Consider the following 25880-nt stretch of genomic DNA (forward strand, 5'->3'; position numbering starts at 1 on the left):
TTGTGATTCTCATGATTCTATATGTATTGTGATTCTCAGGATTCTATATGTATTGTGATTCTCAGGATTCTATACGTACTGTGATTCTATATGTATTGTGATTCTCAAAATTCTATGCGTATTGTGATTTTCAGGATTCTATATGTATTGTGATTCTCAGGATTCTATATGTATTGTGATTCTCAGGATTCTATATGTATTGTGATTCTCAGGATTCTATATGTATTGTGATTCTCAGGATTCTATATGTATTGTGTACTTTATATGTACTATATGTACTTTTTCAAGCAGAAGTTTTCTTCCTGCAACAAACTCCAAAAAGTTCTGGGACACTGTAAAGTCCATGGAGAATAAGAACACCTCCCAGCTGCCCACTGCACTGAGGATAGGAAACTGTCACCTCTGATAAATCCACTATAAATGAGAATTTCAATAAGCATTTTTCTACGGCTGGCCATGCTTTCCACCTGGCTACCCCTACCGCGGTCAACAGCACTGCACCCCCCACAGCTACTAGCCCAAGCCTTCCCCATTTCACCTTCTCCCAAATCCAGTCAGCTGATGTTCTGAAAGAGCTGCAAAATCTGGACCCCTACAAATCAGCCGGGCTAGACAATCTGGACCCTTTCTTTCTAAAATGATCTGCCGAAATTGTTGCAACCCCTATTACTAGCCTGTTCAACCTCTCTTTCATGTCGTCTGAGATTCCAAAAGATTGTAAAGCAGCTGCTGTCATCCCCCTCTTCAAAGGAGGGGGCACTCTTGACCCAAACTGCTACAGACCTATATCTATACTACCCTGCCTTTGTAAGGTCTTCAAAAGCCAAGTCAACAAACAGATTACCGACCATTTCGAATCCCACCGTACCTTCTCCGCTATGCAATATGGTTTCAGAGCTGGTCATGGGTGCACCTCAGCCACGCTCAAGGTCCTAAACGATATCGTAACCGCCATCGATAAACAATACTGTGCTGCCGTATTCATTGACCTGGCCAAGGCTTTCGACTCTGTCAATCACCACATCCTCATCGGCAGACTCAATAGCCTTGGTTTCTCAAATGATTGCCTCGCCTGGTTCACCAAATACTTCTCTGATAGAGTTCAATGTGTCAAATCGGATGGCCTGTCGTCCAGGCCTCTGATAGTCTCTATGGGGGTGCCACAGGGTTCAATTCTTGGGCCAACTCTTTTCTCTGTATAGATCAATGATGTCGCTCTTGCTGCTGGTGAGTCTCTGATCCACCTCTACGCAGACGACACCATTCTGTATACTTCTGGCCCTTCTTTGGACACTATGTTAACAACCCTCCAGACGAGCTTCAATGCCATACAACTCTCCTTCCGTGGCCTCCAACTGCTCTTAAATACAAGTAAAACTAAATGCATGCTCTTCAACCGATCGCTGCCTGCACCTGCCCGCCCGTCCAGCATCACTACTCTGGACGGTTCTGACTTAGAATATGTGGACAACTACAAATACCTAGGTGTCTGGTTAGACTGTAAGCTCTCCTTCCAGACTCACATCAAACATCTCCAATCCAAAGTTAAATCTAGAATTGGCTTCCTATTTCGCAACAAAGCATCCTTCACTCATGTTGCCAAGCATACCCTCGTAAAACTGACCATACTACCGATCCTCGACTTCGGCGACGTCATTTACAAAACAGCCTCCAATACCCTACTCAATAAACTGGATGCAGTCTATCACAGTGCCATCTGTTTTGTCACCAAAGCCCCATATACTACCCACCTCTGTGATCTGTACGCTCTCGTTGGCTGGCCCTCGCTTCATACTCGTCGCCAAACCCACTGGCTCCAGGTCATCTACAAGACCCTGCTAGGTAAAGTACCCCCTTATCTCCGCTCACTGGTCACCATAGCAGCACCCACCTGTAGCACGCGCTCCAGCAGGTATATCTCTCTGGTCACCCCCAAAGCCAATTCCTCCTTTGGCCGCCTCTCCTTCCAGTTCTCTGCTGCCAATGACTGGCACGAACTACAAAAATCTCTGAAACTGGAAACACTTATCTCCCTCACTAGCTTTAAGCACCAGTTGTCAGAGCAGCTCACAGATCACTGCACCTGTACATAGCCCATCTATAATTTAGCCCATACAACTACCTCTTCCCCTACTGTATTTATTTTGCTCCTTCGCACCCCATTATTTCTACTTCTACTTTGCACTTTCTTCCACTGCAAATCTACCATTCCAGTGTTTTACTTGCTATATTGTATTTACTTTGCCACCATGGACTTTTTTGCCTTTACCTCCCTTATCTCACCTCATTTGCTCACATTGTATATAGACACATTTTTCTACTGTATTATTGACTGTGTGTTTATTTTACTCCATGTGTAACTCTGTGTTGTTGTATGTGTCGAACTGCTTTGCTTTATCTTGGCCAGGTCGCAATTGTAAATGAGAACTTGTTCTCAACTTGCCTACCTGGTTAAATAAAGGTGAAATAAATAAATAAATAGTGATTCTCAGGATTCTATATGTATTGTGATTCTCAGGAGCTATGAAGGAAAACAAGCTATGAAGGAAAAATACTGGAGTTTTAGTGCAAGCACAACCAACTAGCGCAAAAATAATATTACGATATTGGCAAAACGTTAGGACACATCTTAAAAAATATGTAACTGCATCAGTCCCCCCCGTCACTATCTAATGATTATGTGTAGTAGTAGTTTATTCATTAGCCTGACATAAATACACCTACCAACCTTTAAGACAGGTTTGAATCCAGAGCCGATTCAGAGGGGTTCGGTTAAAATACAGAAGACACATTTTTTTGGAATGCATTTAGTTGTGCAACTGACTAGGTATCCCCCTTTCCCTAATGATGATGTTTAGTCCTGGTAGGTTGTTCATTAGTCTAGAACACACACACACAAGCTGCTAGCTTACAGCTGGACTTACATGTTTGTCTGTTGTGGTGCAGGCTTGGTCTAGTCCAGAGGGAGTGTCATGTCTCTCAGAATGGAGGGGTGGAGTAGTGACCTGGAGGGAGGCAGGAGAGAGGGGCTAGTCTTCCTTTGGTTGGTTGGTTGACGAGGGGGGTAGAGGGGGTATGAGAGAGAGAGAGAGAGCTGTAGAAGGACAAGGAATCACAACACTGGTGGGGAGAGAGAAACAGAGAGACCGGCCAGTCTTCGGTTGGTTGGTTGGTTGGTTGGTTGGTTGGTTGGTTGACGAGGGGAGTAGAGGGGGTCTGAGACAGAGCTGTAGAAGGGCAAGGAATCACAACACTGGTGGGGGGAGAGAGAGAGAGAGAGAATATAGAGAAGAAAAGGGTTGTAGTGTGACTGGACGTCAGCAGTGTGTGTGATGTGTCTAGAAGGCGTTGTGTACAGTGCATTTTGGAAAGTATTCAGACCCCTTGCCTTTTCCACATTTTGTTACATTACAGTCTAATTCTAAAATGTATTAAATAAAATAAAAATCCTCAGCAATCTACACACAATACCTCATAATGACAAAGCTTACAGGTTTTTAGACATTTATATAATTTTTTTTTTTTTTTTACAGAAATACCTTATTTACATAAGTAGTCAGAGCCTTTGCTATGAGACTCGAAATTGAGCTCAGGTTTCCATTGATTGTGGTAAATTCTGTGGTAAATTCAATTGATTGGACATGATTTGGAAAGGCACACACCTGTCTATATAAAGTCCCACAGCTAACAGTGCATGTCAGAGCAAAAACCAAGCCACGAGGTCGAAGGAATTGTCCATAGAACTCAGAGACAGGATTATGTCGTGGCACAGATCTGGGGAAGGGTACCAAAACATTTCTGCAGCATTGACGGTCCCCAAGAACACAGTGGCCTCCATCATTCTTAAATGTAAGAAGTTTGGAACCACCAAGACTCTTCCTAGAGCTGTCCGCCCAGCCAAACTGAGCAATCGGGGGTGAAGGGCCTTGGTCAGCGAGGTGACCAAGATCCCGATGGTCACTCTAACAGAGCTCCTCTGTGGAGATGGGAGAACCTTCTAGAAGGACAACCATCTCCGCAGCATCCTACCAGTCAGGCCTTTATGGTAGAGTGGCCAGACAGAAGCCACTCCTCAGTAAAAGGCTCATGACAGCCCGCTTGGAGTTTGCCAAAAGGCACCTAAAGAACTCTCAGACCATGAGAAACAAGATTCTGTGGTCTGATGAAACCAAGATTGAACTCTTTGGCCTGAATGCCAGGCGTCACGTCTTGAGGAAACCTGGCACCATCCCTATGGTGAAGCATGGTGGTAGCATCATGCTGTGGGAATGTTTTTCAGCGGCAGGGAATGGGAGACTAGCCAGGATTGAGGTAAAGATGAATGGCGCAAAGTACAGAGAGCTCCTTGATGGAAACCTGCTCCAGAGCGCTCAGGACCTCAGACTGGGGTGAACGACCCCAAGCACACAACCAAGACAACGCAGGAGTGGCTTTGGGACAAGTCTCAATGTCAATGAGTGGCCCAGCCAGAGCCCAGACTTGAACCCGATCGGAAATCTCTGGAGAGACCTGAAAATAAATGTGCAGTGACGCTCCCCATCCAACCTGACAGAGCTTGAGAAGATCTGCAGAGAAGAATGGGAGAAACTCCTCAAATACAGGTGTTCCAATCTTGTAGTGTCATACCCAAGAAGATTCAAGGCTGTAATCCCTGCCAAAGGTGCTTCAACAAAGTACTGAGTAAAGGGTCTGAATAATGTGATATTTCAGTTGTTTTTGATCAATTTGCTAACATTTCTAAAAAACTGTTTTTGCTTTGTAATTATGGGGTATTGTGATGTCATTGTGGGGTATTGTGATGTCATTGTGGGGTATTGTGATGTCATTATGGGGTATTGTGTTTAGATTGATGAGGAGAAAAAAAATATTTAATCCATTTTAGAAAAAGGCTGTAACGTAACAAAACGTGGAAAAAGTCAAGGGGTCTGAATACTTTCTGACTGCACTGTATGTTTGCATATGCAAAGACAAGAAGATGCAGAGTGTCTGTCTGTTGTGATGAAACAGACAGTGAAAACAAGTAGTCATGTCTCCATGTGACTAACAATCAGCGTGAATGAGAGCCTTTGTCTAAGTCTCTACCCATACCAGAGAAAGACAGACAGGGTAAAGCAGGGGAGTCAAACTCATTCCATGGAGAGCCTAGTATCTGCTGGTTTTTGGTTTTTCCTTTCAATTAAGACCTAGACAACCAGGTGAGTTCCTTACTAATCAGTGACCTTAATTCATCAATCAAGTACAAGGGAGGAGCGAAAACCCACAGACACTCGGCCCTCCGTGGACTGACTGACACCTGTGGGGTAAAGCATGATGTTTTACTGCTTATGTTATTGGAGGAAAACACACACACACACGATAATTGACAACAACTAACCCGACGCTGTCAAAACATTGGAACCCAATCTCAAAGCAACGCGCACAGCAAGTGCATCATTTTAGCTACGCTCATTTCTCCAGACCATATAGGCCTCTACCCTCAAATAACATTAACTTTAAAGAGTTTTAGCTAGCTAGATAACCAATAGTCTGATTAATCAGGCTGTAATACACGATGAATTGGTATAAACAGCCTAAGACATTTGTGTTAAAAATCCTGTGTAAATGTTTCAGGATGTTGAATAAAACTACATTTAAACTTACTCTACCGGTTGTCTGTGCGGTTGTCCTTCTGCTGCCCGAAATTTGAGACAAAATATCCACAGGAAATGACTGTTTACTGACTTGTTAGGTTCAGTATTTGGTTGGTACCGTGGTAAAGAGTTTTATATTGGTTACTCAGTTCTTTGGTAAAATAAATTTTACATTGGATATTAAGTTCTCTCGTCAATAGCTATTGAACCAAGCATGCCATGCCAATGAAAATTGAAGGCTATATTCTGAGTCAAGGTAGGATGGAGAACAATCCATGCCTTTGTTTTATTTTTTAAAAGATTTAAATCTGAATATCCAATATAAAATTAACTTAACCTCGGTACCTACAGGCTCTCTAATAACTTCCTGTGGATATTTTGTCTCAAATTTCAAGCAGCATTAGGACAAACCGCACAGACAACAGGTAGAGTAAGTTTAAATGTAATTTCATTGAACATTTTGTCTCGTAAGGAATATTTACATAATTTCACACAAATGTCAAAGGCTGTCTAGCTATACCAATTAATTGTGTATTACAGCCGATCAGACTAGATAATGAAGTGAGAAAAATGATCATGGAAAGTCAAAACACCCTGAATATAAGGTCCCAAAACAACGAGTAAATATACAAAATGGCGCTTCTTGACGCTTACGTCTCTTTTATTCAAATAAAACTATTTCTAGAGATGCAATATGCATAGCAGATGATTAGATTAAGTTGTCTAGGGCAGTGGTTCCCCAACTGTGGAGGGGTCGCCACAGGTTTTTCTTATTTTATAAACTCAGTCCAGCTTTAAACACTTACTCTTAAAAATTGTAATCTCTAAATTAGGTAGTATATCATCAGTTCCTCTTGTCGTGTTAGTCACTACAGCCCTTAGAGAACTATTTATAACTTGTCAGAAATGTCCAGATCAAGTAGCCCATGTCAGCTAACGTTTTTTCATTTAGATTTTTTAGCCCATAAATAGTCATTTTTTTGTCACTCAAATATCACATGAACACACATTAGATATGGTAAAATGTATAGAATGGCAAGAAATGTGCTTTACAACTGCAAAATAGTCTTTGCACGCCATGACAACATGTGTAGAATTGCAGGAAATAAGCTTAAAACCTGCAAAGGTTTGGGACCCCTGGTCTAGAGATACAACAGCTAGTCATGATAGCTGTCAGCATTTTTCTGACAGCTCCGTACGTAAACACCCTTTCAGAATACAACTTGGACTGTGTCGTTATTCTAGAAATAAACCTACGTCGTATTTCACGTGCTTTCAGCGCCACGGAGCGTAAACTACGCCCCAAACCAGGCGTAACTTCTGTCAAGAATACGGCCTACGGGGCTACAAACAAACAACCTAGCTAACTAGCTACTAACGTTAGCCTGCTACCGTCCCCCAGCTACCGTGCGCAATGACAACAGGGAGTGCCCATGCCCCTGAAAAACACCGTTAATATACCACCAAGGAGCACAGAGAACGAAAACACAAGATGTGCAATAAACTGCAAATCAGGTAACGTAAATACAGAGAATATTCATCTTCCCGTGCGCCCGCACCGGCGACAGGCCTGTGATAAGACAGCCCATGCCCCGCTAGGCACCTCGCGCACTGACACCAACCGAAATACTGCACCGAGTGTGGTTCTGAGTGTTTTATCGGATTCCTGAGATTTAATGCCTTCGTTTACCATACCGGTATCGGTGGAGAGACACCCCAAAACACGTTTATTTACCTTCTTCTGTCGGTTGTCAGCGCGCGCAGGTCTTCCTCACCCCTGAATCCAGAACAAACAGCCCAATTCGACGTCATTGACGTCCGACGCAGGGGGAACGTCAAGACGTCGTTCGGAGGAATGTCACCTCTCCACGAACGAATCCCCCTGTCCTCTCCCTACCTGTCTCCCGGAACATGCAATACCATGCAATAACTTCAAACACTGAAAAATATTATAGACCATTTCCCAATATACAGTGGTCTGCATAAATGGCCATACATAGCATCACAATTAATTGCCCTATTGACGCGTAACCACACACTTTCAATGGACTGGATAATTTATTATGATAGATTATAAACAATTGCATAATTTCACCTTCTATAAATCACATAATCGTATAAACTATAGGTTCTTAATACTCGTACAATAAACTCATATTATGGTAAATTCTACCTTGAAGAAATGCAATTAATTCCACCTTTATTGGAGTGAGCCCTCCACCTAGTGGTCATTCAATCACAAGTATGGTAGTATCAAAGAGGAAGAGGCGAAGTGAGAGGTTTACTCCGCCCAAAATTTGTACACGAAAATAAGGCCACGAAGTGAGAAATGTTTGTTTTGAGGTAAATTAGTGTCGACTTTGGTCAACAAAACATGTAATTGCTAATTTGCTACGTGAGGTTTATTTGATCAAATAGAAGTTTGTTATTGGTTAAATTGTTCATGAATGCACTGATATGGACGCACATGGCAAAACATTTTTATTGGAGTTGTGCCTGTTGTCATAGCGATAGAAGACTCATCATGGATATAAACCGTTTTAGCATTGCCATTGAAGGCTTCCACCATTTTAAAGTAGCCATCTGGTTGGTGATTCCTATGAGTTGGGAGCTGTCCTCTATTGAAGAACAAAAAAATAACTACTTCGTAATGGAGATAGCCTCAATGGCGCCGCCCATGCCCTCACATACACTATAATGGCACAGATACAATGATGAATCTGCTATCTATCTCTATGGACTGTTCACACATTTATCTGCCCTGACATTGGCTAAGAGGGTTGGGCCAGCAACCAAAATGTCGCTGGTTCGAATCCCAGAGCCGGCAAGGTGGAAAAATCAGCCGTTCTGCCAATGAGCAAGACGGTTAACCCCCAACAACAACTACTCCCGGGACGTGGATGTCGATTAAGGCAAGTCCCCACACATCTCTGATTCAGAGGGGTTGGGTTAAATGCGGAAGACACATTTCGGTTGAATGCATTCAGTTGTGCAATTGACGAGGTATCCCCCTTTCCCTTCCCACCTGATCTCGACTTCTCCCACCTGTCTTATCTTTGAGGACATGTATTTCCTTTGTTAAAGCGGTCACTCAAATATCTTGTCAATATAATAGACAATCTTTGGTAGTGTCAATCCTGAGTTCAGGTCTTTCAGATCAAAATTATAGGGACAGGCGGTGTCTGATCCTACATTGAACAAAAATAGAAACGCAACATGTAAATTGTTGGTCCTATGTTTCCTGAGCTGAAATAAAAGATCCCAGAAATGTTCCATAAGCACAAAAAGCTTAAATCACTTAAATTTTGTGCACAAATTTATTTACATCCCTGTTAGTGAGCATTTCTCCTTTGCCAAGATAATCCATCCACCTGACAGGTGTGGCATATCAAGAAGCTGATTAAACAGCGTGATCATTACACCGGTGCACCTTGTGCTGGGGACATTAAAAGGCCACTCATGTGCAGTTTTGTAACAACACCACACTTCAGTTCAAGGCATTCAGTTGTACAACTGACTAGTTATCTCCCTTTTTTAATGTCAAAGTTGTAAAAAGAGCACCCCATGGTGGAAGTGGGGTTATGGTATGGGCTGGCATAAGCTATGGACAACGAACACAATTGCATTTTATCGATGGAAATTTGAATGCAGAGATACCCTGACGAGATCCTGTGGTCCATTGTCGTGCCATTCATCCGCTGCCATCACCTCATGTTTCAGCATAATGCAAGGCCCGTGTCGCAAGAATCTGTTCACAGTTCCCGGAAGCTGAAAATGTTCAAGTTCTTCCATGGCCTGCATACTCACCAGACATGTCACCCATTGAGCATGTTTGGGATGCTCTGGATTGACGTGTGCAACAGCTTGTTCCAGTTCCCGCCAATATCCAGCAACTTCACACAGCCATTGAAAAGGAGTGGGACAACACTCCTCAGGCCACAATCAACAGCCTGATCAACTCTATGTGAAGATGTGTTGCGCTGCATGAGGCAAATGGAGGTCACACCAGATAGGGACTGGTTTTCTGATCTACACCCCTACCTTTCTTTTAAGGTATCTGTGACCAACAGATGCATATCTGTATTCCCAGTCATGTGAAATTCATTTGGCCCTAATCTATGGATTTATTTAAATTCACTGATTTCCTTATATGAACTGTACCTCAGTAAAATCTTCAAAATCGTTGCATGTTGCATTTCATTTTTGTTCAGTATATTACACTTGATGCATACAGCCCACTTGTTCCTTCCTTTTAGTTGACTCATGGTCGTCACGGTCAACAAGATTGTATTATGCAGAATGCAGTGTATTATGCAGAATGCAGTGTTACATTAAGACAATACCTTAAAGTAGCAGAAATAACAAAGCCTGCTCCTGTTTCGGTAAAAAGCCAAGGGATGGGACTGCAGAAATATAACCACTCAAATTCATAGAGCTATGGATGCAAGGACTGACCATCCATGATTTCAAAATTATAGTTTTAAACATTGGATTAAAACAGGCGTATATTTTGGGTTCTGATAAGGAATGACAACTGAACTAAAAGCTCATGGAGGCGTTTAGAAGTTGTGTCCTTCATGTATTAATGGTACAGGTTCATTTAGTTATGTTCTTTATGTATTAGTGGGTACAGGTTCATTTAGAAGTTGTGTCCTTCATGTATTAATGGTACAGGTTCATTTAGAAGTCCAAAAATGTATGTAGTAACTGCCGAACGCCCTTTTAAACAACATACTACTTTGATTAGGGAAAGGGGGATACCTAGTCAGTTATACAACTGAACGTATTCAACTGGAATACGTCTTCAGCATTTAACCCCAACCCATCAGAATCAGGTGTGGGGGGCTTCCTTTAAATCGACGTCTTCGGCGCCCGGGGAACAGTGGGTTAACTGCCTTGCTCAGGGGCAGAACGACAGATTTTTACCTTGTCAGCTCGGGGATTCGATCCAGCAACCTTCCGGGTTACTGGCCCAATGCTCTTACCACTGCCTGCAGCCATCCTGCCACACCCAATGTGAATGATTGGGTTTACAGTGTAGTGTTAAGGTTGTCCTGAGCCTTTTAACCATGTGTGTAAATGAAGAATTTGACAACTTGACCTTATTCTAATCTAAACCCAGATCAGCCAGTCTGTTTGTGCAATCATGCTGACTAATTCGTTGTCATGTGTCTTGACAACAGCAATGGAATTGTCAAGAGCACAAAGAGATCGGAGACCAGGCCAGCAGAAATCAGCTCAACAATGAAACCAAACCAACAGAAACATTTTAAACATTTATTCTCATCTGTCCAAAAAAGAACATAGATGACAACAGCAACCATCTGTAAAACTAAATCCTGCCCCGTCTTTCAATCTAAACACACCAACAAATACATTTCAAATAAGTTTTGCACGTTTGGGAGGAGTCGATAAGAGACGAACCAATCAGCTCGGACTTCCTAGGAATCTAGCTATGACAGACAGGGAGCGTGTCCAGGAGTAATACCAGGTAGGGGGTGTGTCATATCAATAACACTACGTTCACGGTCCTCTACCCACTGAAACATGGTCAAAATATCCCAACGTAGCCCGACAGATTCAAAGGCACAACAAAAAAAGTCTACTTACACAGAAGAGAAAGTATATATGAAAACAGACGTATCAGAAGTATATTAGTGAGTCTCGGTTCTGAATGGAGGAGGGCGGGATGTACAGTAAGTATAAATGAATCTGATTGGCTGTTTGTGGGAGGGGTAGAGTGGGATTGGCTGGACAGGGGAGAGAGGGCTGTATTAATTGGTCCAGAGGGAGGTCAAAGGGTCATTGAGGGTAAAGGTCACTCTATGACGACCACGTCAGCGTCCTCGTCTTTCTTCTCTACCGCCACACCCTCATCCTCTCCTCCCACTCCTTCATCCTCCTCTTCCTCTCCCAGCTCTCCTTCCACTCCCTCATCCTCCTCTCCAAACTCATCTCCAACTTCAAACCCTTCCTCCTCTTCCTCTCCTCCCTGCTCCAGCTCTCCCTCAGCCTCACCCTGCGTCTCCCCCTCACCCTGCGTCTCCCCCTCTCCTCCCGCTAGTTTCTCTACTTGCGCCTCCTCCTCCACTCCATCTGCTACCGCCACTCCTCCCTCCTCCATCTTCTCCTCCTCTACCCCATCAGCACCGGTGGCCGCCTGCGATGTCTCTGGCCCCGCCTCTTCCTTGATGGTCTCCGCCAGGCTCTCATTGGTCAGCTCAGCCTCTGACACCTCCATAGTCATTGAGTCCTCTGGGTCCTGGTCGTCCTGGTTACCGAGGAAGGGGTTCTCACCCTGCAGAGGAGAGAGGAAGGGCAGGGTCAGAGAGTGAGTGCGTGAGGCACAGAGAGTCAGTGTTTCAGGGGGGGGGGGGGGTTCTGTGAGAGATAGGCATGTGTGTGTGTGTACCTTGAGGTAACTCTCCAGCTTCTTTCCGATGATTTTGTGGTTGAGGATGCTGCGAGCCACTGACAGACTGGCCCTCTTCGACTGCTCCATCATACCCTAGGGTCACGCAGAAGGCAAAGGTCACACAGTGGTCAGTAGGGAAAAGGTCAGGGAGGGTACAGCAAAAAATAAAATTTAAAAACAGCTTGTTCCTCCAAATCTTCAGTATCCAACTATCCATGCTCCCTGCCAATCTCAACCAAGCAGGGTTTATGTAGGCCTGATTACCCACTGTGAGCATGCTACTGCAGAGAGGATGGACATATGCGTTTTGAGACATGAGCCGAGGCGTCTAGTTAGCTGGAGAACACCAAACAGCTAGTTGCCAAAAAGGACCACAATGGTGTTTTATCCTCGATAATTACCTGCTGGAGCAGCGTTCTACTTTTGTGTAGTGACCTGGTATCATCCAGCCCTACAGTCAATATAAACTGAGCTGTGTAGTGACCTGGTATCATCCAGCCCTACAGTCAATATAAACTGAGCTGTGTAGTGACCTGGTATCATCCAGCCCTACAGTTAATATAAACTGAGCTGTGTAGTGACCTGGTATCATCCAGCCCTACAGTCAATATAAACTGAGCTGTGTAGTGACCTGGTATCATCCAGCCCTACAGTCAATATAAACTGAGCTGTGTAGTGACCTGGTATCATCCAGCCCTACAGTCAATATAAACTGAGCTGTGTAGTGTACTGACCTTGCGGTTGAAGTTGTGGTCGGGGGACTTGAGGTGTTTCTGTATGACGTAAAACTGCATGGGGATGAAGAGGTCACAGGCTGCACAGTGGGCTGCCTCCACCTTCTTCATGAAGTGTTCCATACCCAACTCTGTTACAGAGGGAGAGACACAGGGAAATAGTTTGACCAGCATAAAAGAAAACACAGAAAAAGCCTTTACAAATCCACCCTGTTCCACAGAAGAGTAGCACACAGACATACAGCATGTACACACCCCACACACACAGTACGTACACAACATGGTTTCCGTTAGGAAAACGTAGCGCCGGACATTTGACCGGCAGCATTTTCATCTACCGGACATTTAAAGAAATGTACCAGACCCATATGCATTGGTTGCATTACCTGATTAGGACGTCCGCCCACGGTTTCCAGAAATAAATAATAATTACATTTAGATGGTAATTATCACTTAACCGAACATGTAACTCAGATGCAATTTGAAGATGATAGAATACATAGGCGGGGTGTCCATAAGGCTAGGGGGATGCGTTCCCCTAAAGTACATTTTAATTGCCAAAATGATATCCTAATTAGCTTACAAATGAGCTTTTTATTGATATGTTGTTTGTCAGCAGAGTAGGCTACCATGTAAATGTTGTCCTATTAAAAAAGGTTCTGCTAATGTCTCCAGTCATCTAAAGTCTGGTAGAATTGCATGAAATGTGTTTCTGAAAAGGCCAACATTTTCCTGTGTAAAGAAAGGAGAAAACAAATGTATGATATATAGCCTGTGTCTACTCTAAGGCCTACTATTAGGCTAAATGATGTCTATCTAATCATCACATTAGGAACAGTAAGCTCTATAAAACACTCGTCTGCAAATGCGAGAATGCATGGAATGTTTTATTGTAAATGTGAATTTTTAAAGGTGAAAATTTGCTTCTCCAAACTTGAAACCTGAAAGTGGATTTGAAAACCAATAGAACAGGAGAAAAGGGCTACTGGTTTCAATAGGAAGTCTATCAAATAACTGTCTGCACATTTGGTTGGATTTTGGCTACTTTGAAGCAAGGTAAGACATGCCTCAATATGTAGGAACAAAATATTTCAAAAGAATGAAGCATATGTTTTCAAGATTCATACAGCCTCCAGCTCATTACAAAGTAGTTTGTTGTTGAGTCTTATTAAACGGACATGTTTTACTCCAGCAGCAACAAACAGCTGTCTGAGCTTGACCAGCAGTTTATCCACTGGTATTCCCATCAATGAAAAAGTTAAAATGCATTGTCACAATGGGATTCTTTGTTTTCTCCTGGGCGGGGGGGCGGGCAATAGCCTGCTATTAGCGACTAACAGAAACCCTGGTAGACACCACATAAACACACTGCTGTCCTTACGCCTGGTGAGGTCCTGTTCCTTGTAAACTTGACAGATAGCAGCACAGTGGTTCTCCATCTGACTGGTCCTCTGCTCTGTCTTCTTATACTTGTTGTTCAGGTACTCCTGGTATGTACACACACACACACACACACACAGTAAGAGGGGGGTTCCGCTCAAAACACATGGGAATCTTACAGAAGATTGAGTGTGTGTGAATGTCCCCATCTGCATGCGTCTGCCTGTGTGTCCACCTTTGATTGTGTGTGTGTGTGTGTCTACCTGTAAGAAGTCTGTGGTGGGTTTGGACAGCTGACTGGACAGGAACTTGAAGTGATCTTTGTGGAACTTGCTCTCCAGGTGGGCTGCCATGTCCTCGTGGTAGAATGAACGGAACTTACACACCGAGCACGCAAACGTCACCCTGTCGACCACACAGAACAACAGTCAGACCACAAGCCTGCCGGCCCAATCAGAGGCTGATATGTTGGAAGGTGTGGTGAGTGAAACTACAGCTAAGTGGTTAGTGTTGAGTAATGCATTATCCCCCCCATCCATTCACAGAGAAAAGACTACAGGAGGTCATTCTGCCCTCACCGAGTATATTTAGGAAAAGAAGGAATGAGAGGAGAGAGAGGGAGGGGAGAGAGCGGGGAGGGAGAGAGGAAAGAAGACAGGTCATTCTGCCCTCACCGAGTACATACAGGGCCTTCAGAAAGTATTCACCACTTGACTTGTTCCACATTTTGTTGTGTTACAGCCTGAATTTAAACGGATGACATTTAAAAAAAAAAAAAATTATTGTCACTTGCCTGCACACAATGCCCCATAATGTCATAGTGGAATGATGTTTCATGAAACTTTTACAAATGCATTTAAAAATGAAAGCTGAAATATCTTGGGTCAATAAGTATTCAACCCTTTGTTATGGCAAGCCTAAATAAGTTCAGGAGTAAACATGTGCTTAACAAGTCACATAGTAAGTTGCATGGACTCAGTGTGCAACAATAGTGTTTAACATGATTTTTGAATGACTACCTCATCTCTGTACCGCACACGTACAATTATCAATTAGGTCACTCAATCGCGCAGTAAATTTAAACCACAAAGACTAGGGAGGTTTTCCAATGACTCAAAGGGCACCGATTGGTAGATTAAAAAAGGCATACGCTGAATATCCCTTGGAACAGGGTGAAGTTTTTAAATATACTTTGGATGGTGTATCAATACATCCTGTCACTAGTAAGATACAGGCGTCCTTCCTAACTCCGTTTCTGGAGAGTAAGGAAACCGCTCAGGGATTACACCATGAAGTCAATGGTGACTTTTACAGTCACAGAGCTTAATAAGAGAAAACTGAGTATGGATCAACAAACGTTACTCCATAATATTAACCTAACTGAAAAAGTGAAAAGGAAGACTGTACAGAATTTAAATATTCCAAAAACATGCATCCTGTTTGCAACAAGGCACTAAAGTAATACTGCAAAAATTGTGGCAAAGCATTTCACTTTTTGTCCTGAATACAGTGTTGTTTGGGACATATCCAACACATTACAGAGTACCACTCTCCATATTTTCAAGCGCAGTGGTGGCTGCATCATGTTATGGGTATGCTTGTATTAAGGACTGGGGAATTTTTCTGGATAAAAAGAAACTGAATGGAGCTAAGCACATGCAAAATCCTAGAGGGAAACCTGGTTCAGTCTGCTTCCAACAGACACTGGGAGAGGAAATCACCTTTCAGCAGGACAATAACCTAAAACACAAGGCCATATATACACTGGAGTTGCTTACCAAGAAGACTGAATGTTCCTGAGTCACAGTTTTGACATAAATCTGCTTTCAAATCTATGGCAAGACCTGAAAATGGTTGTCTAGCAATGATCAACAAGCAAGTTGACAAAGGTTATTCTAACATGTATTGAACGGACAAAAAAGAGAATTAAATCCATTTTAATCCCACTTTGTAACAAAATGTGGAAAAAGTCAAGGGGTATGAATCCTTTCCAAAGGCACTGTATTTAGGAAAAGAAGATTCCGTATAATAACTCTGACCTCTGAGAAAGAGAAGATATGTAAAGGAGAGACAGAAAAGGAAGAAAATTAGATGAAGAGAAATTAAGAGATGTATTTTGTAATAACTGACCTCTGGGTTTGACTTTTGGGTGTTAGTGTGACCCCTGACCTTTCCAGGAAGCCGCCCCTCTTCCTCCTGTTTTTGGGGACCTTGTCCTGGGGAGGAGTCTGTTTCCCTGTCTGGAGCTTCTTCTTCATCTGAGAGATCTCCTCCTGCATCGACACCACTGGGGAGAGAAGAGAGGTTCTAGTTGGAGCGGAAGACGGATGGAGAGGTGAGGCGAAGATAGGAGGGGAGACTGGGAAAGAGCGAGGGAGAAGGAGAGAAGGTTTTCGTGTTGGAATGGAAAGAAGGAGGTGGTGACAGGGAAGCGGGCAAGAGAGGGAAGCAAGGAGAGGGGCAGTCTATTGAAAATTACATCTAGAGTTGTGAAACGTCACCCAGCTTCAATAAAAGATGGGCGGAGCAGGAAAGAGAGACTAGGTAGGTTTGCATTGACCCAGGTTCATTTGACAAAAGCAATACAGCAAAAAAAAATGTATACGGAAAACGGCAGCTATAGGAGAAATGTTCTCTGCTCAACAATCTCTTTAGTCCAATTTCTTTATAGCAGCAAATTAAACTTTTCCAAAGTATACTTTTTAAGGTATGCGGGGCATGTGATGTCATCACTTAACTATAAGCTCGACTCCACATTTAATTCTAAATGCTTGTTAAATCAAGCTTACTTCATTTTTCAATTTATATTATTTTCACTGCATCAAGGATAGCGTACACAGACGTTTCTGCTTTTGCAGCCTTCAGTGTGTAGGTAAAAAAAATAATAATACATCTTCAAAACAGCATTTGTAGGGAACAACCGATGAGCAGCAGGTGCTTCTAATCAGTGTTGCCACTCATCTGCCAATCAGGGACGAGGCTTCTCTGGTCTTTCCGTTTCACCATCCAATTATTTCAGATCTACAGGACTGCAAGTTTCACCATGGCGACACATTGGCACATGAGAATTATTAGAATATGGCTCATTAGTCAATTATTGCATTCTATCCATGCTGGCTTTCGCATGCTACCTGAGACATGAAACATATAGGTGGGAGGGCAGACAGGCTACCTGAGACATGAAACATAGGTGGGAGGGCAGACAGGCTACCTGAGACATGAAACATAGGTGGGAGGGCAGACAGGCTACCTGAGACATGAAACATAGGTGGGAGGGCAGACAGGCTACCTGAGACATGAAACAGATAGTTGGGAGGGCAGACAGGCTACCTGAGACATGAAACATAGGTGGGAGGGCAGACAGGCTACCTGAGACATGAAACAGATAGTTGGGATGGCAGACAGGCTACCTGAGACATGAAACAGATAGTTGGGAGGGCAGACAGGCTACCTGAGACATGAAACATAGGTGGGAGGGCAGACAGGCTACCTGAGACATGAAACATAGGTGGGAGGGCAGACAGGCTACCTGAGACATGAAACAGATAGTTGGGAGGGCAGACAGGCTACCTGAGACATGAAACATAGGTGGGAGGGCAGACAGGCTACCTGAGACATGAAACAGATAGTTGGGAGGGCAGACAGGCTACCTGAGACATGAAACAGATAGGTGGGAGGGCAGACAGGCTACCTGAGACATGAAACAGATAGTTGGGAGGGCAGACAGGCTACCTGAGACATGAAACAGATAGTTGGGAGGGCAGACAGGCTACCTGAGACATGAAACAGATAGTTGGGAGGGCAGACAGGCTACCTGAGACATGAAACAGATAGGTGGGAGGGCAGACAGGCTACCTGAGACATGAAACAGATAGGTTGGGAGGGCAGACAGGCTACCTGAGACATGAAACAGATAGTTGGGAGGGCAGACAGGCTACCTGAGACATGAAACATAGGTGGGAGGGCAGACAGGCTACCTGAGACATGAAACAGATAGTTGGGAGGGCAGACAGGCTACCTGAGACATGAAACATAGGTGGGAGGGCAGACAGGCTACCTGAGACATGAAACAGATAGTTGGGAGGGCAGACAGGCTACCTGAGACATGAAAACATAGGTGGGAGGGCAGACAGGCTACCTGAGACATGAAACAGATAGTTGGGAGGGCAGACAGGCTACCTGAGACATGAAACATAGGTGGGAGGGCAGACAGGCTACCTGAGACATGAAACATAGGTGGGAGGGCAGACAGGCTACCTGAGACATGAAACATAGGTGGGAGGGCAGACAGGCTACCTGAGACATGAAACATAGGTGGGAGGGCAGACAGGCTACCTGAGACATGAAACATAGGTGGGAGGGCAGACAGGCTACCTGAGACATGAAACATAGGTGGGAGGGCAGACAGGCTACCTGAGACATGAAACATAGGTGGGAGGGCAGACAGGCTACCTGAGACATGAAACAGAGCTACCTGGAGACATGGCAGACAGCAGCTACCTGAGACATGAAACAGATAGTTGGGAGGGCAGACAGGCTACCTGAGACATGAAACAGATAGTTGGGATGGCAGACAGGCTACCTGAGACATGAAACAGATAGTTGGGAGGGCAGACAGGCTACCTGAGACATGAAACAGATAGTTGGGATGGCAGACAGGCTACCTGAGACATGAAACAGATAGTTGGGAGGGCAGACAGGCTACCTGAGACATGAAACAGATAGTTGGGATGGCAGACAGGCTACCTGAGATATGAAACAGATAGTTGGGAGGGCAGACAGGCTACCTGAGACATGAAACAGATAGTTGGGAGGGCAGACAGGCTACCTGAGACATGAAACATCGGTGGGAGGGCAGACAGGCTACCTGAGACATGAAACAGATAGTTGGGAGGGCAGACAGGCTACCTGAGACATTAAACAGATAGGTGGGAGGGCAGACAGACTAAATGGATCATAGAAACACTTCCAAGACACTAGATGGGAATGTGTTGTTTGTTTCTATGGCAACACAGTTGAATGGAAACACACCGTAGCAGGCTATTGTCCCATCTCATTACAATGTTTTCTAAATGTTCACTAATTATCATTACTTTAAATCACTGGGCAAGTTCATGGAAACTATTGATAGTCATTTTGTGAGGAGACCAGGGGCCAGTTGGTGATGAAGAGGAGACCAGGGGCCAGTTGGTGATGAAGAGGAGACCAGGGGCCAGTTGATGATGAAGAGGAGACCAGGGGCCAGTTGATGATGAAGAGGAGACCAGGGGCCAGTTGATGATGAAGAGGAGACCAGGGGCCAGTTGATGATGAAGAGGAGAACAGGGGCCAGTTGATGATAAAGAGGAGACCAGGGGCCAGTTGATGATGAAGAGGAGACCAGGGGCCAGTTGATGATGAAGAGGAGACCAGGGGCCAGTTGATGATGAAGAGGAGACCAGGGGCCAGTTGATGATGAAGAGGAGACCAGGGGCCAGTTGATGATGAAGAGGAGACCAGGGGCCAGTTGATGATGAAGAGGAGACCAGGGGCCAGTTGATGATGAAGAGGAGACCAGGGGCCAGTTGATGATGAAGAGGAGACCAGGGGCCAGTTGATGATGAAGAGGAGACCAGGGGCCAGTTGATGATGAAGAGGAGAACAGGGGCCAGTTGATGATGAAGAGGAGAACAGGGGCCAGTTGATGATGAAGAGGAGAACAGGGGCTAGTTGATGAAGAGAGCATAGTAGGAGGTCTAATAACAGAGGATGAGATGAATCCATCTTACCTTTCTCTCCATCAGCCGGCGCTTTGGTTGCCTGGAGAGGAGAGAAACAAAATGAGTACTGAACCACACACACGGTCACACAGATGTGTTAGTTAAGGCACAGCAGCTGGGGTCCTCACCTCATTTTCTTCACCATTGTTCTCTGCTGGTTCTGTCAGAGAGAGAGACAGAAAGACAGTCAAGTCAGACAGTGCATAGGGGTAGTTTGTGTGTGTGGACATTGTCTTCTGTGCTCTGTGTGTGTGTGGTACCTTCAGCGGTCTCTCCACCTGTGCTCTCTGTCTTGTTCATCTTGGACTCTGGTTCATCTGCTGCGGTCAGTGTCTGTTTTCTCTTCTTCTGACCGTCACGCTGACCACCACCAGGCTGCTGCTGCTGCTGCTGGGGGACATCATCATCACATTGGTGACGTGGCCAGTGACTCTCTGCTTCTTCAAAGTCAAATATCATGAAAACGTGATTGCTGACATGCAAAACATTTTGGGACTATCAGTGGACTAATAAAACTTTAACTTGGATCCCTTCACCATTGCTATAATAGACTTTTCAATAGATTCTCAAAAGGAACTTTCAGTGGACTCCCCTACACATCTCCACTATTACCATGAGGCCTCCATCAGGGGCAGAAACAGGCTAAATAAAACCATAAGATTAAAACCCAGAGAAAGGACATTATAATGGAGTTTGGTCCAGATCTCTGCTGGGTGGTGTTGGTAGGGGCCACTATTTCTTGGAGCAGGGCAGTTTCCTTTCAATGGGAGGGGGACAGTTCGGTTCAATCAGAGGCATTTGTGGCAATATTGAATAGGGACTGGGGGCGATAGAATGATGACCAAACTATGAGTTTGAGGGGGGGCGAGGGGGAGCGTTGCTGTCAATGTGTTGGTTGTCATGTCAATTATATCCACACCTCCCCAGTCCCTTGGCGCTGTAGGCAGGGTAGGGGAGTGTTTAGGGGGTTGATGAACAGGGGTGGGGTTGGTAGGTCATCATGCCCTGCTGTGGGGCTGGCAGACTGGCGGGCAGTACGGTAGGGTACTTACTCGGTTGAGGGGCCTCTTGCGCCCGCGCTGGTGGCCTCCCTGGGGGCCCCCTCCAAAGTGGCGCCCTGGGAAGTCCTGGTGCCCAGGGACCCGGCCCTGTTGAGCGGACTGGTGGAAGGCCCCGGTCTGGGGGGGCATGCGGTGGCCCAGGAGGGATGGGAGCTTGCCCCTACCCCCGGGGGAGTGACCGCCACCTCCCCGGCCTCCTCCTCTTCCACCCATCCTACCACCTCCTCCACCCATGTGAGTGGGGTCGGATCTGCGGCCTCCAAACCCTCCGCGGCCTCCCCCCCTTCTCGGGGAGCGCTGGCCTGCTCCGGCCCAGCTTCCTCCTCCTTGGCCACTGGAGAAGGAGTCTCTCATGTTCTGCCTCTGCATCTTAGCAGCTCCGTAGGAGGAGGAGCTGTCAAAGCCTGAGCCTAGACCACCACCTCCTCCGAAGCCTGAAGCTCTTTGGGTCATGTCCCCTCGGCCATCGCCGTAACCATAGCTACCGGATCTGTAGAGATCCCGGGAGGGGAGGGAGGAGGGGCCCCGCGAGTCGAAGGACTCGTATTGGTCAAACCTGCGAAAAGGGGGGAGGGAGTGGTAGAACGAGCAGAGAGTGAGGGAGGGAATCTCTCTTCCCCTCCTTTTACTCCTCTCTCTGACATGTTTCCCCCCAAGATGATGAGCCACATTAGTGATGTCATAATGATGCAGAATGTTTCTGCCAATCCCAACGCTGCAGAGTCTTGAGGTAGGCATTCACGGCAGGAAGGCTTTTCTCTGTCAACATTTGGTTTACACACATTTGAGCATTCCCCATGTCTCATCCACCTCACCCTTCTCTCTGAGTTCAAAGGGGGGTGGTTGGTACCCAAGTAGTGGGGGGGGGGGGGGGGGGGGGGGGGGGTTTACCCCCCTTTCTAGTCAAGATGAGGTAGAGTGTCTCACCGTGTGGGGTGGAGGTGGGGACAGAGCTGGAGCAGTACAGAATATCAGGGTTGGTTCATGGGTCACAGAGACAGACAGACAAGAGCAGCCTTATAGAAACAGGACTGTTCCATGTGGCAAATTGTATGTGGGTGTGATTAGACTGTACCACAATACAGCGAGGAGGGGGGGGGGCATTTGATTGGTGTTCCTTGTGTATTTACAGGGTGGGGGCTCAGCCAAAATATGACCTTCACTCGTTCTCTCCCCCCTCCCTCGAGCAACCTCCCGCTCAGACACAGAGAGTCAGGATGAGGTGGACATGTTGGTGTATTTGTCTGTTCTGAGTCAGATAGATCAGACAGGAGAGTGCATTTGGGGGATCTGTGGGTGCTGCACATCTACCTCCATGACACAGGGGGGGGGGGGGCAGTATACTATAACAACCTGCTGCTGACTTCCCTGTGTCTGGGATCTGCGACTGTGGTGGTGAGGGATCTACCTGGGTATATGAATGGGAATCCATAACCATGACAGTATAATGAAGACAAACCAAACTACACCCAGGACAACATACTGGGTGGGAGGAGCCAGGTAGAGGCTCATCTGGATAGTTATTATCATTATTTCAACAACAGTTAAAACCCTCTAACTACAGCTTCTGGTTTAGACTAAACCTACTTGTGTTACCCAAACTAACCGACTGGAATCGGAACAATAGACTACTTATCCTTAACATGCTATGTTTTAGCAAATTGAAGCAATACGTATCCTAGAGGTTTGAAAATCCCTCGAAAAATAAAAATGGTTCCCAATTCTACAAAATCAACCTTATGAGTTTACCCTTTAAATCAAAATGTTTCCCCAACCGAAAATACACTGGATATTTACCCTGTAACCCTTACCGTTACATCCTAGTCGTGTCCAGGGGGAGGGGCTAGCTAAGGAGGGAGGGGACAGGAAAGATGTGGGTGGTATGTAGTGATTACAGGGAGAGGCTGTGGCAGCAGAATTGTGAGGTGAATAAAGCAGGGAGAGAGGCTGTGGCAGCAGCATTGTGAGGTGATTAAAGCAGGGAGAGAGAGGCTGTGGCAGCAGCATTGTGAGGTGATTGAGAGTGATGGGGGTGTGAAGAGAAAGGGGGATTGATATGGAAAACAGCTAGCTGCAGATGTGTGGAAAACACAGGAGAGGTGCAGATCACATGATTGAGAGTGTGTGTATGTATAGTGTTGAACTGGCAGACTACACAACTGTGTGAAAGTGTGTGATTGATCTTGAGTGCAAAGCGGTGTGTGTGGAGAGTTGAAACCGGGGGAGTGTTAAAGTGTTGGCTTGCTTCAGTTCGGCTGGTGCTAGCTATAATAGTCGGCGAGGTGAACTGAACGAGTGTGGTCGCATACTCCCTTAAAAGACCTTCGCTTGAAAAATGAGAAAAACACGGCAATAGTTTGTCCATTTTGAGGCACTGTAGCCAGTATACACTCCCTCAAAATAGTCAAGAGTTAATCTAATAACTCATGGAATATCAAATGTTTACTTTTTTTGCAGAGGAGATAGTCAATTTTACATCTAAGATGTCTTGAGCAGTATTTCTGCATGAAAGAATGCGCTTGAAAACCAGTCATCTCTCGTTGAATGACAGACTTTCCTGAAGAATCGATACTGTTTGCCAGAACAACCCGGGGGGAAATGTACCGAAGACCACAAAAATGTTGTCCTTTACCAGCCAGAAAGAAGTGTGTGCAGGTCAGCTAGAGATCTGTGTGTGTTACCTGTCGCTGCGCCCCCCGCCCTTCATGCCTCCCTCCAGCTGGGTCAGCATGTCAAGGCGTTGGTTGATCTTAGCGATGACAGCGTCTGCACTGGTCCCCGTCGACAACAGAGAGCTCCCAGAGAGACCCCTCTTGTGCCCCCCTCCATAGCCCCCCATCCCTGACATGGAGTCCTTGTAGCCCCCCCCATACGGGTCATAGTTGTCTGAGCCTGGGGGGAGAGCAGAGATGGTTTTAAGGTGAGGATCACACAGTTTACAGGCAGGGGTATAGCTACCTGAATCAAAATGAGCCAAATCATAGGCTACCTCGTTTAAATTCCAATACATTTGATATGGGAGCCTTTGGCTAAGTGCATTTTGTAAATATGATAGGTCAACACAATCATGTTTAAAGCACAGGAGGCTGCTGAGGGGAGGACGGCACATAATGTCCAGGAACAGAGCGAAAGGAATGGCATCACACCTGGAAACGATGTGTTTGATACGTTCCACTAATTCCACTCCAGCCATTACCGTGTTACTGTTTATTCAACTAAAATCACTGGCACATATTCTTGGGCAATTCAGATATGTAATGTTCTATACTGGTGTGAACAGGTAGAGTACGTTCTTTCTCTCTTACCTCGGCTCCCCGACCCTCCACCGCCTCCCCAACTCGAGTATCCTAACAGATTAAAGAGAGGTTTCAAATTAAAGGGTTATCTACAAGCACTCCAAAACGGGTTGTATAACGCAGTGTGGCATATCAGAATAACGTCCACACGCTAGCTAATGCATTCACAGGGGTGAACGTTTGACAACAAAGCAACTAGTTAGCCAGCTTCCTTAGCTGTAAGCTAACATCTAGCTAACATGTAGCTAGCTAACCAACTAACTTCGCTAACTAACGTTAGTTAACTAGTCGGCAACCTTGCACATTCACAACCCGTTTGGTAAAAAAACAAACATTAGTTATACCGTTAACGGTGGCAATCATAGTTAGTTAGTACGTTAACGTTAGTTACATAAACTTGAAGGGCTGTGGGGAACGTATTCTCTGGAGGGAAATGTAGAAAAACGGGATATGGCGGCCATTTTATTAACGCCATTGTGGGTTCAAGTCGTGGCAGACGGACTCCATTTTAATGAGATTACACACTAAGACTGTGGCGTTCTCTTTCTTTATAGCCACAGCTATCTACGTATTACATGCATTACAGGTTCTGTAAAATGACCATGTGTAACATACAAAATAACGTTACTATTTTAGCTTGCTAGCCATCTTGAATGGCTAGTAATTAGCTCGCTAGCTAGCTGACGTTAGTAATATAACATCTTGAACATGAATAACCTAGTGAAAATATAAACCCATTGAAATATTTTGATACATACCTGAACTGTAGCCACGACCTTCCATAATTTGATGATATGTTATTGTTGTTTGCGGATTTAAAAATATATATATAAAGCTAGCTAATGTAGCCGTTAGCAAGGCAAACCAAGAACAACGGACACACCAGTGGGTGAATACGTTTAGCTAGGGTCACCAAACGACACCTCCTCGTTTCTCCCATTGGGTCATCCGAAAGCAGAACGCCACTCCCCATACTACTATTGGCTGATCATAAAACTCTACACTGTAATTGGTTATCCAGTCTGTCAGTTAACAAAAGCGAGTGACGGTAAAACAATGTTTCTAATCAGTTATTTTGAATAATCATAATTTTCTTTAACATATTTATAGATTTTCCTTTTGAGAAAATATTAGAAATTAATTAGTAGTGTGCTATAAGCCTGGACAGCAGTGAATGAAACAGTCAGAGAGCACAACATGTGCATAACAATAAATACGTATTTGTTTGTTTTTTACTTGCATCCTAGGCACAATAGACAGATAAAATAGAGCAGGCTACAGGTAACTATCCTTCATTATTTTAACAACCATAGTCTATATGACATTTAACTTAAAAATTATAAATGGATTGTTTGTATCCTGGATCCTAATTGGACGAGCAGTGGTCTAGCGCCTATGCCTGCTGACAGTTTCATATGAATTATCTCTGTGCCATCATAAGAATTTCATCATGTTCAAGTTGCTGTCCGAATCATCTCTTGTATTTATCTCATCTCGCACATATATTCCCCCTTGCTTATAGCCTAGCATTTATTTTGGTTTATACAATGACATTGTTGAATACTACTTTCTGATTGGCTTGAAGGGCATTGTAGAGCGTGCTTT

General features: G+C 44.9%; 2 protein-coding genes and 1 long non-coding RNA gene across 7 annotated transcripts in view; all 3 read right to left on the reverse strand.

Moving 5' to 3' along the window:
- LOC106594040 (bromodomain-containing protein 3) overlaps positions 1 to 7527 on the reverse strand; it is a 71032-nt gene extending 63505 nt beyond the window's left edge. The window contains exons 1-2 of the mRNA XM_082969486.1: positions 7366 to 7527; positions 2925 to 3005 (exon numbers count right to left, since the gene is read on the reverse strand). The gene's annotated coding sequence lies outside the window, so the exon portion shown is untranslated. The remainder of the gene's footprint in view (positions 1 to 2924; positions 3006 to 7365) is intronic.
- Positions 7528 to 10893: 3366 nt separating this feature from the next.
- LOC106597375 (A-kinase anchor protein 8-like) lies at positions 10894 to 25197 on the reverse strand. 5 transcript variants are annotated; one of them, XM_082967305.1, is made up of 13 exons: positions 25034 to 25197; positions 24285 to 24326; positions 23661 to 23871; positions 20971 to 21535; positions 20179 to 20308; positions 20047 to 20078; positions 19928 to 19958; positions 16329 to 16446; positions 14423 to 14564; positions 14161 to 14266; positions 12780 to 12910; positions 12043 to 12138; positions 10894 to 11928 (listed from the first exon to the last, which is right to left on the reverse strand). In XM_082967305.1, the coding sequence occupies exons 1-13, from the start codon at positions 25056 to 25058 to the stop codon at positions 11449 to 11451; spliced, it is 2109 nt and encodes a 702-aa protein (XP_082823431.1). In that variant the 5' UTR covers positions 25059 to 25197; the 3' UTR covers positions 10894 to 11448. The 5 variants fall into 5 exon arrangements, with proteins under 5 accessions (XP_082823431.1, XP_082823430.1, XP_082823429.1 ...); XM_082967304.1 differs by having other exon boundaries at positions 16290 to 16446; positions 20179 to 20299; positions 25034 to 25196; XM_082967303.1 differs by having other exon boundaries at positions 16290 to 16446; positions 20179 to 20302; positions 25034 to 25196.
- Positions 16453 to 19921, reverse strand: LOC145862603 (uncharacterized). Its single transcript, XR_014382092.1, has 5 exons — positions 19027 to 19921; positions 18660 to 18987; positions 18339 to 18611; positions 18098 to 18216; positions 16453 to 17768 (listed from the first exon to the last, which is right to left on the reverse strand). It is a non-coding gene; the product is annotated as an uncharacterized LOC145862603 (long non-coding RNA).
- Positions 25198 to 25880: the final 683 nt, after the last annotated feature.

Source organism: Salmo salar, chromosome 02 (assembly GCF_965601325.2).
Source record: "Salmo salar chromosome 02, fSalSal1, whole genome shotgun sequence".
Taxonomy (NCBI): Eukaryota; Metazoa; Chordata; class Actinopteri; order Salmoniformes; family Salmonidae; genus Salmo; species Salmo salar.

Coding starts and splice junctions, on each gene's coding strand:
- LOC106597375 (XM_082967301.1), bottom strand. CDS start 25,058: ATGGAAGGTCGTGGCTACAGTTCAG. Junction 24,327..25,033: donor AGGTCGTGGCTACAGTTCAG/GTATGTATCAAA, acceptor TTAATCTGTTAG/GATACTCGAGTTGGGGAGGC. Junction 21,536..23,660: donor GGCGGGGGGCGCAGCGACAG/GTAACACACACA, acceptor CCCTTTTCGCAG/GTTTGACCAATACGAGTCCT.